Source organism: Armigeres subalbatus, chromosome 1 (genome assembly GCF_024139115.2).
Source record: "Armigeres subalbatus isolate Guangzhou_Male chromosome 1, GZ_Asu_2, whole genome shotgun sequence".
Classification (NCBI taxonomy): Eukaryota; Metazoa; Arthropoda; class Insecta; order Diptera; family Culicidae; genus Armigeres; species Armigeres subalbatus.
The window spans coordinates 27,213,733-27,224,742 of NC_085139.1; the positions used below are offsets into that span (position 1 = coordinate 27,213,733).

Consider the following 11,010-nt stretch of genomic DNA (forward strand, 5'->3'; position numbering starts at 1 on the left):
TCATTTATAACGCGACGCAGAGAATACACTATTTGAACACATACCCAAGCTTATGCAGCAAAATGTAGTCATGTAACTACTGTTCTGATGTTGTAATTTCATTATAGCACCCAAATGAATTGCATAATGGATTTTATGCAACTTCCATGGTATGGAAAAGTAGGCAGTTTTATCACTCAAACAGGAACTGTAAACCATGTGTTATATTCAGGAATCAGGTTGCTCTCGAATATAATTGATCTGTGACTCGTGTGGAAAACAATTTGATGCCGAAAATTTTATTGATTTTCTCATGATATGGGAAATTTGGCTATATGGATACTATCCGCGCAAAGTTGAAAGAATCAATTATGCTCTTGCTTTTACCCAAATCAGATAAAATTTTCGGAGGTCATCCAGAACATGAGTCACAATGGAATGGGCGTTGTGGAGCAAAATCGATTTTTTGAACCACCCTACTATGCATTATTGCAATCAATTTCTTGAAATTTGTAAAAGTGGTTTCGACTTTTAAGGAGTAGTTTTTCCACTTACCCTGGTGCAATCGGGTAAATTGAAAACCCATATTACCTTGACCTTCAATTGTGAAGAATACACTGATCGAAATAAAAAAAACACCACCAAGTTTTTAATTTATATTTTCTGTTGTGATGAAACATCTTAAAAATACATGATAATGTATTTTGAGATTGACAGTTTCTCTAGAATTACTTTAAAAATTTGTTTTTTTTTCAACAGAATATTTTTTCAAAAGTGTTCGGCTCAAAATACGAAAACGAAAACGAAATTTTATCATATTTATGTTTTCGAATCGTTTACCTTTTCATAACACCAACGAGCAAGTATAAACCAAAGGTTTTCTAATGAATGAGGGCCCGGAGAACAGGCGAATCTCTCAAAACTCTCTAGATTTTTCTCTAAAAACCTTGTTTTAAAAAAGAAATTTTATTCGAACATTCTATTAAGTTACGGAATGGCTTTCCAAGGAATGCCCAAAGGGTAACTTTGCCGAACACCGTTTGACCGAATAGTTGAAATTAGTTTCTTTATTAAGTGAAGCGAGAAGTGAATAGTGAACATGAGAACTTAGAAGTCATGATGTGAGTACGAGTTGAGAAAAATGAGTAATGAGAAGTGATAAATGATTTGTATGAAGTAAGTAATGGAGAAAGAGATATGGAAAGTTAGACGCAAGTGGTGAGACGTGAGTTGTGATAGTTTAGAAATGAGAAGTAAGAGAGTGTAGTGAGGAAAACAGCAGAAGGGGTGAGAAGTGAGATGATAATTGGAAAGTGAGAAGCGTAATGTCTAGAAGTGAAGAAAGAAGGAGGATAAGAGAAGAAAGAAGGAAGAAGGAAGAAAATAGAAGAAAGAGGAAGATGATAGAAGAAAGAGGAAGAAGGAAGTAAGCTAATGGCAGAAGGGAGAAGTAAAAAGATTAAGAAATAAGGAAAAAATATGAAAGAAGATGAAAGAAGGAAAAGAAACGTGAAGGAAGGAAAATTGAAGAAGGGTAGAGGAAGAAGAAATATGCTAGAAGAAATAAGAAAGAAAGATGAAGGAAGTATATGATGGAAGTAAAGAACAAGGAAGCGGTAGGAAAATGAAAGAAGAAAGGAAAAGAAGGAAGGAAAAAAGGAGGGAAAAGAAGAAGGAAGAAATAAAAAAGAAGAAGGATAAAGGAAGAAGGAAGATGAAAAAAGGGAAAAAGGAAAAAAAGAAGTTGGAAAAAGAAAAAAGAAAGATGGAGAAAGAAAAACCCTGATTAATCCACCTGGCGGTGATGGTGCCTTTCTCGTGCATTATGAAAATAGTATTTTGGCCAATACTCTTGAGCCCATAGTCCGATTTGGCCAATTTTCAATAGGAAACAATGGGAGAGTATTCTGCGTTGAATGCAATGTGTTGCGAGTAAATCGGTTAAGGATAAGTGCCTGAAAAATGAGTGACATTTGTTTTGGGTGGGTGCGCACAGACACACACACATACACACACACACACACACACACACACACACACACACACACACACACACACACACACACACACACACACACACACACACACACACACACACACACACACACACACACACACACACACACACACACACACACACACACACACACACACACAGACATCACCTCAATTCGTCGAACTGAGTCGATTGGTATATAACACTATGGGTCTCCGGGCCTCCTATAAAAAGTTCATTTTTGGAGCGAACATATAGCCTTTACGTATACTTTGTATACGAGAAAGGCAAAAAGGAAGGAAGAAAAAGGAGAAGAAGGAAGGAAGAAGGAATAAGAAACAGAGAAAGAGGTAGAAGGAATAAGGAAGAAGAATAATAAGGAAAAATATCACAATTTTTAATTCTTCTTTTTCCCTCCTCACTTCGCACTTGTCACTGTTCACTTTTCATTTTTCACTTCTCACTTCTCACTTGTCACTTCACTTCTCACTTCCAATTATGAGATGTGAAAATGTCTCATTCCTCACTTCTCGCTTTACACTTTATGTAATTCTCACTACGTACTTTCCATTACTCATTTGTCTTTACTCACAATCTAAGATATGTTTTTCAATCATTCGGCCAAAAGACATTAATACAAAAGGTCCGACACCTCATGTATATTCGTTAATTAGAACTTTCAGCTTGATCAAAAAATTGCCGAACAACGACATAACAGATGCTCCGAATCGTCTTTTTCTATGTAACAAAAGCGATATAGCTCTTTTTGAAGTTTCCCTATAAGCTTCAAATGATATCGGCTCGGACAATGACCTATAATGAGATCCGTAAAAGTGCTTAGGTCTCTTATAAATAATTCTAAAATGTTGCGAGTCATGGAAACATTTTTAGTGAAAAAGCGTTTCGATTGCCTGGCATTGGTTGTGTTCCTAAAATTGGTTTTTATTTTCATAGATTCCCATACTTTCAGGTCCATACTAAGAGAAGAAGTTGACAAGCTGCAAAAATGTTCCGGTCCTGTAAACCGACTTGATGATCCGAGTCTCGAGACCTCTCACCAGCATATCGGCTTTTTCGTTACCATCTATTCCACAGTGTCCTGGAATCCAATATAGATTGACTTGGTTGCGACAAGACAGTTTTTGGAGGGACTGAATGCATTCCCAAACTTGTTTTGAAGTGCATGTTGCCGACTTTAGAGCATTAAAAACTGCTTGGCTGTCGGACATTATGCATATATGTGAGTGTCTGTAATTTCTACGCAAACATATTACAGAACACTCTAGAATTGTGTGAACTTCCGCTGGGTATAGGGATGGCCAACTTCCCATGGGAATCGATATGTCTATCTCAGGGCCAGTAGCTCCTGCTCCCACTTGGTTGTTCAGTTTTGAACCGCCTGTATAAAACGTAATTGATCCTGAGCGAAGTTTCGGTCCTCCATTTAACCATGTATTGCGCCCAGGATCAATTACTTTGAACAGTCGATTGAAATTGTACTTTTTCTCCATTCAGTCTTCATTGTTTAGTACTAGGGAGTTTATACTGAAGTTTTTTAGAATGCTAAGATGACCCTTAAGGTCACCCCCTAAGAGGTTTTTGGATCTTCTGTTCCTTAAAGCACTCTTTTCAGCTTCTAATTGTACAATTTGATGCAGAGGAAGCATGTACAGTAAAACATTTAGTACACTTGGGGTCTGTTCACAAATAACGTAACGCAAAAATCCGAGTTTTTGACCCCCTCCCTCCCCCTCGTAACAAAAAGTAACATTTTGGGTACCCCCTCCCTCTCCATGTAACGCGTAACTGTGAAAATTTTAAAGGCAAATTTTTTTTCCTTGCTGAGGCATTTGGGTTTTGGTATTTTCTAAACACTGTTAGTGACGGCACATGATCAAAAATCAAGGATTTCAAGAATGCAGCTAGTAGAAACGAAAACAGAATTTGCGATCATAATCAATTACATAGATTAGCGGAACTGTGGTGTCGAGAAATACAATATTCGCTTGGTGTTTTTACGCATATCAGTCCCGCTATGTCAGCATGCTTGATTTCGATAATGACTAATGTTCGATAACGATAAACAGCAATTACTTCAATCAGTGATTTAAAAAAAGACATTCAAATAAATTTTTATTCGCGTTATGCGTAACATTTTGTAGTACCCACCCCCTCCCCCACCTTTTAGTGTAACAAAGTATAACGCAAGTTGGACCTCCCCCCTCCCCCCAAAAGCGTTACGTAATTTGTGAACAGACCCTTGATGGTGTACTGCTCATTGCACCTGTAATTAAGATGGTCGCTAATCATTGGAGTTTTTTGATCTGAGCACAAAACCTAATAACTTTAGAAGTACTCAATGAACATTAAGCTGCGAGGCAACAATGATTTAGTGAGGGATGTAATACCAATAAGAAGAAGACCTGGAGGAATTTCTGAAAGTATTGCTAAAAGACCTTCTGGAAGAAAATTCTTAAGTGGTATTTTCAAAGGAATTTCTGAGGGTATTTCTAGAGTTTCTTGCGAAAGATTTTCGAAGAAATTCTTTGAGGAATTTTGTAATGAGTCACTGGACAAATTTCCGATGAATTACTTAGAAAATTTTATGATAGAATTTCTGTAGGAATTTTTGAAGGTATGCTGGATGACTAATCGAATCAATTCCTGGGTATTTTTTGCGAAAAAATGTCTGGAAGATTTAACGAGCGAACATTTAGGTAAATTCATAAAATATCACCTGGATCAAAAATTTTGAAGCAAGGTAAATAAAAATTCCCAATGAATACTTGAGAATATCCGATGCCATATGATGTTGGAAGGACTGCAATCCCGATATTTTAAATATTTTTGGCTCAAAGTTTTAATTTCTTTCGAAATATCTGCAGAAATTACTCCGGAAAATTTAGTTGAAAAAATTCTTCCGGAAAATTAATAAAAAATGAGATAGGAAATCCTAAAGAAATTTTCGGAGAAGTTACTGACAGAAATCCCAAAGCATTTCCAGCAGGAATTTTGAATGAAATTTCTGAAGAAATTTTCGATGGAATTTCCTCATGAAATAACCGAAAGATTTCTAGAAGAGTTTCCTAATGATTTTCTGAAGAGATTCCCGAATGAATGATCAAAAGATTATCCAGAAGGAATCTCCGAAGGTCTAAAAGATTTTTTGGAAAATTTACTAAAGAAATTCGGACGAATGGCCATAAAAGAACTTTCGAAAGACTTCCTTGATGAAGTTGCTTCCGGGAAACTTTGAGGAAATTCAAGGAATTTCTTCTCAGATTTTCCGAAGGGCTTTTTTGAGAAACTTTTGCTAGAGCGATTCCAGCAGTATTACCAAAGAAAATTTGGTAGGATTTCTTCTAAAGTGTTTCCTCAAATACTTCCGAAAGTATTTTTAATTAAATTTCCGTAGGTATGTCTGAAGGAATTCCGAAGGATTTTCTAAAAGTATTTCTGAAGAAATTCATAAAAGAATTTGTGAATTTCTTATAATTCCTTCTTTGAATTTTCAAAAGAATATCTAGAAGAATATCCAAAGGAATTTATGATATATCTTCTAAGTAATTTCTTGAGGATTTTCTGAAGAAATGCCTGGAAAAAAAATCTTGAAGGCATGTCCAAAGAAATTTTTCCAGAAATTTAAGAATGTCAAAAATTCTCACCTAATTTATTTTGGAAATTCCGTTCGGAAATTCCTTCACGAATTCTTGAATACCTTTGGAAATTCCTTCCGAAATACCTAATGAAAATTTCTGAAGGAATTCCTTCGGGAACACCTATGGATATTGTTTTAGGAAAATCTTTTTAAAATCCATTTTTTTCAGATATTCCTTTGAAAACTCATCCGAGCAATCCCTCGAGAATTCCTCTAAGAATTCTTTTAGAAATTTCTTCGGATATTCCATTAGAAATTTCTTAAGGAATTCGTTTGTAAAATCCTTCCAATATTTTTCTGGGAGAAAACCTTGCGAGAATTCATATAAAAACACCTAATAATTTTAACGAATACAATTAAATTTCAGGGAAAATATTCAATCTGGTGGGTCAGTAATTAGAAAAATTTAAGGGAACTCTTTTTTTTCTCAGTACAACTTACATAACAACTTACATTACCTTACATAACTTACAACTTACATAATAAACATCCATAAGTTATATAATTCTAAACATCATTATCTTATGCTTTATACCCTTTATCTATATTGCCGTTATACGCATATTTGTCTCATGTTGGCTATATGCGTATAACGACAGTATACCTAAAAGCTAAACTAAAATAACTAAACATCAAATATTTTGAACCACTAAAAAATCAAATCAATCAAAATAATAGAAGTATTGTTTTGGAAATATCTGGAAAACAATTGATTGAAATGTTATCAACTTGCATGTAGAGACACTAAGTGCAAATAGTAATAATAATTGTGGAATGAGTCATTTGAATTGGTCAGCATATCAAAAATAAAAACTGCTAACTGCCATGAGACGAGTTAGTGCGAGACACTGAAAACGGCCTTACTGTTGAGGTCAAAATACGTATCTGAAAAATTACAAACAAGTGGTGGAATTAAATGGGATAGTAGTAGCTCGTCTCCTGAAAAGTGCAGATATTCCACTAAAAAGCTTTTAATAATTTTCTTATGAAAACTGCTGTTAATTTGAACAATTTAAACTGGAGTGTAATTTTTTGACTAGTATAACAATTTCAACATATTTGTAGTTCACTGCCAAAATTTCAGCTTAATCGGTCATCGGGGAACAAAGTTACAGCTTGTCAAAGTTGACCATTTTGGATGAAAATCGCCCTCCGCTGCTAGTATTCGAAACACAGGTGTACGTAACCTCCCCTCATTTTCTCCACTCCTAAAAACATGCCAGGACCTAACAAATGATCCAGCAAAGTCTATTAGACCCAAAGTTAAGTAAATAAATCAAAAAAAGATCATTTAGGAACCTGTTAGAGGTTTTTGCCAACTTTTGTATGGAGTGGAATCACTGTGCGCTGGTAAGCTCATTAGCTTCGATTTGGAGAACGCTTTCGATCGGGTGCGTAATTCGTTCCTTTTCGAAACCATGCGGTTGCTTGGGTTCAACGAGGAACTCATCTCTCTTCTCTCGAGCATAGCCAGTTGGTCCACATCCCGGCTGCTTATCAATGGGCACCTCTCTCGATCGTTTGAGATCACACGGTCGGTGCGACAAGGCGACCCGTTGTCCATGTATCTGTTCGTGCTCTATCTTCATCCACTGGTGTGTAGGCTTGAGCAAGTGTGTGGGGATGATCCACTCGTTGCCTACGTCGACGATATCAGCGTGGTTGTGACGTCATCGTGGCAAATAGAAGCGATGAATGAAATATTTCGTCGCCTTGGGCTTGCCGCCGGCGCAAAATTGAATTTGCGGAAAACGGTTGCAGTGAACGTTGGCGTTTTCGAAGGTAACAAAATTTGTACCCAGTGGCTACAAACAGCTAACGTACTCAAAATTCTGGGTGTTACCTTCGCCAACTCGATTAGGCTGATAACTACAGTCAACTGGGATGCACTGGCGGGCAAGTTTTCACAGCAAATGTAGTCTTTGCGCAGACGGACTCTTCACCAGAGGGCGATTTTGCTGAATACGTTTGTCACATCGCGAATGTGATACCTTTCGTCTGTACTGCCTCCGCTTGGTGTCGACATAGCGAAAATAACAGCAACGATGGGGACGTTCTGTGGAGAAGAAATACCTGCGCGCGTTCCCATTATGCAGCTGGTACGCAAGAAGGAGCACGGCGGCTTAAATTTGCATGTTTTGGCATGCAAAAGTCGTAGTCTGGCCACCAACAGACACTTGGAAGAGATCGACTCCATTCCTTATTATAAATCCCTTCTATTCCACGCAATTCCTCGCCCCGCAATTTCTATAGACAATCCTGACCTAAAATCAATCCTATCAAATGTATCCCAAATTCCTCACCATATCCAACAAAACCCCTCCGCCGATCTGATCCACCGCCACTTCGTCCAGCAAACCGAACTGCCAAAGGTGGAACGAAAGAGTACAGCTTACCTGTTGGTGAATAGGAAAATCAAACATCGGAAACTTCTGCACGTGATGCAACGGGTGGCGGACGAGAACTGCCAACACTGCGACATACAGGCACGTGAAACGCTCCAGCACAAGTTCTGTAGCTGTACTTGTGTCGGCGCGGCATGGACGGTCCTACAGCAGAGGCTAGCCGGCTACACGAATGGTTGGAGGAGATTGTCATTCGAGGACCTCGCGAGCCCTGTTTTGCCAGGAATTGGAAGAGCTGCGCGAGATTCTCTGCTTGCTTGTAAAATACATCGGCTTTGTTAACGAGTGTAACGGTAGAATTGATGTAAACGCTTTAATGTTCCAATTACACTTAGATTAATTTTGAAAACGTTTGAACTACATTTGAAAATAACTGTATATAGAATGACGTAATAAAACTTAATTTGTAACCACAAAAAAAAGTCAATTGTAATAATACAGATATTTCATTGATGGTTCTCGCATTAACGGATCCACTGATTTGGGCGTTTTCAACGTAAACTCAACCACCTTCCGAAAACTTCAAGAAACGTGTTCGGTTGAGGTTGCTGAGCTGGGAGCGATTAACTTTGCTTTAGGGATAATTTCCGATCAGCCCGTAGACCATTATTTCATCTTCTCGGATAGTTTTAGTTCTATCGAGGCACTCCGGTCGATGAAACCAGATTAGCACGCATCTTACTTTCTCACAACTATGAGATAGCAGATGCGTGATTTGGTCGAAAGATCATTCAAAATTACCTTTGTATGGTTCCCATCCCATTGCCTAATATATGGCAATGAGAAGGCGGATTCGGTAGCAAAGGTGTAGAAAGGCATCTAGGTGGATTAATCAGGGTTTTTCTTCTTCTTTCTTCTGTTTTTGTTTTTGTCTCATATCTCTCCACTCACTTCTCACTATTCAACATCTCGCTTCTCACTCCTTGCTTCTGTTTATCTCACTACTCACATCCTCCTTCTCACTTCGCCACTATCACATCTCACTTTTCACCATTCACTTCTCATTTCTCACATGTTACTGCACATATCTCACTACTAAAACTCACTTTCGTTTTCCAGTACTCACTTCTTACTATTCTGTACTTATTTCGAACATCTCATTCCTCACTTCTCAGTTCTCACTGTTCACTGTTCACTTCGAACATCTCACTTCTCACTTCACTTAACAAAGAAACAATTTTTATCTACTCGGCCAAACGGTATTCCGCCAAATATAAATGGGTTCTCTATCTTGATACCTCCCTAACTCGATGGTCCTTTCAATACCGAGTAAGGGAGAGTTCACTGTATAGCAAAAAGGAAACAATCAAGAAACGAATCCAAGAAAAATCATGAAAACAAATAATAAGGTAGTTAAACAATAGAGAAAAATCAGAAGCCAACAAGAAAAATATACAAAATCCTATACGATTCTCTACTGGAAATAAAGAAAAACTAGGAGAAATACATTTGAAATCTTTTGATGTCCAAAAACTGGAATACAACACTAGTCTACCGAAAAGTGTTGTAAAGATTCTTAAACCAGAAAGTTGAAAACTGAAGTTATTTCAAAATTCACGAAAATAAAGCAAAAATACCTTAAACTATATCCTTAACTAACTTACCTCCACCCTTGGGCTGAAAGTCTCGTCAATAAAGATAAAAATAAACTTACCTGACTTATGTAGTCGATCAGAACGTCCGCAGTACGGTTCTTAATATTCACAGCCAGTTTGAGATCACCATATAATGGAATGTTTAGGAATATATTCTTATTTTCATCAACTTTCACAGGATGCGACCATCGGATTGCACTACCTACAAATAAGTATCATTGTTCAATTATCATCAAACTTAGTCGCTAATTAAATACTCCTATCCCCACATACCGCTAACGCACGCAAATATCAACGCCACATCCAGCTCCTGTGTCTCCGGAAACACGGCGTCCAACGCTGGCGGTGTGTAGTAAACCTTCTGCCGGGATCCCACTATCTGATACCACACGAAGTTCGACTCCACGACGCACTCCGGAACGGCTGTGGCCGCCTTGTTCGCATTCACCGAGTCCGACTGGGCCACATAAATGTTAAAATCGGTTCGATTCTCGATGGCGAACGACGGACACGGATCGTCGTAAACCGACACGTGCTGCTGGCCCTGATGGGCCACGATCGACAACGAGAGCGGAATGTAATGATCGTCGCACTGAACGGAGAAACTTTTGCGCGACACCGGGCGGTTAAGATAGATCGGACTGGAGAACTCGTTGCCATCATTCTGGTACAGCGTTAGGTAGCAGTTGTAGGAACTGTTGAATTTGAGCTTGTTCTTGTGCTTGGAAAGATTGTTGAAGGCGGTGATGGCCGTGCCTTGGGGACTGTGAATCAAACAGTAGATATCAGTTAAAATCTTAACACAGTTAGGGTGTTTTTGAACATACTTGTCACATTTCCGGTCGTTTCGCGGGATATTGTAGCAAGCCGTGTGCGGCCCAGCATCGTCTTGTCGAACCTGATCGAGTCGCTCATTGGATAGAACTCCGAACGACCAACAACGCAAATCGATGCTCGAATAATTTGTGACGACGAACTGCGATGCGAGGATCAACACGCGGATGTTGTTTTCCGTTAATGATGTCAGAATGAGATTAGTGACCTGCAATCAGAACAACAGTCTTCACATTACTAATGCTACTATTTGAGTTATTTAAGAAAATATTGAACAAAAATACATGAAAATGCACGCATCAATTATTAGTTCAACTGCTGAATAAATATTTGTCCCTGTTATCAGCAGAACCAATTGTGTCGAAACCACAAATTACCGTCTCGTACCAACGCGATGTTTTTTCTCCAAGATCTCTCGTACGGCGAGAGAAGGTCAATCACTGAAGCAGTGATACCGAATGGAAAACCACTATGGGATTAAATTACACATCTTGTAAAAGTGAAAACCACAAACAAATTCTGGGTTCACGAAAGAGGCGCGCC

General features: G+C 38.3%; 1 protein-coding gene across 1 annotated transcript in view; it reads right to left on the reverse strand.

The window, feature by feature from the left end:
• LOC134222974 (intermembrane lipid transfer protein VPS13B) overlaps positions 1 to 11,010 on the reverse strand; it is a 67,728-nt gene that overhangs the window by 14,668 nt on the left and 42,050 nt on the right. The window contains exons 6-8 of the mRNA XM_062702119.1: positions 10,461 to 10,675; positions 9,907 to 10,397; positions 9,693 to 9,835 (exon numbers count right to left, since the gene is read on the reverse strand). Of these exons, the coding sequence (XP_062558103.1) occupies positions 9,693 to 9,835; positions 9,907 to 10,397; positions 10,461 to 10,675 (849 nt within the window). The remainder of the gene's footprint in view (positions 1 to 9,692; positions 9,836 to 9,906; positions 10,398 to 10,460; positions 10,676 to 11,010) is intronic.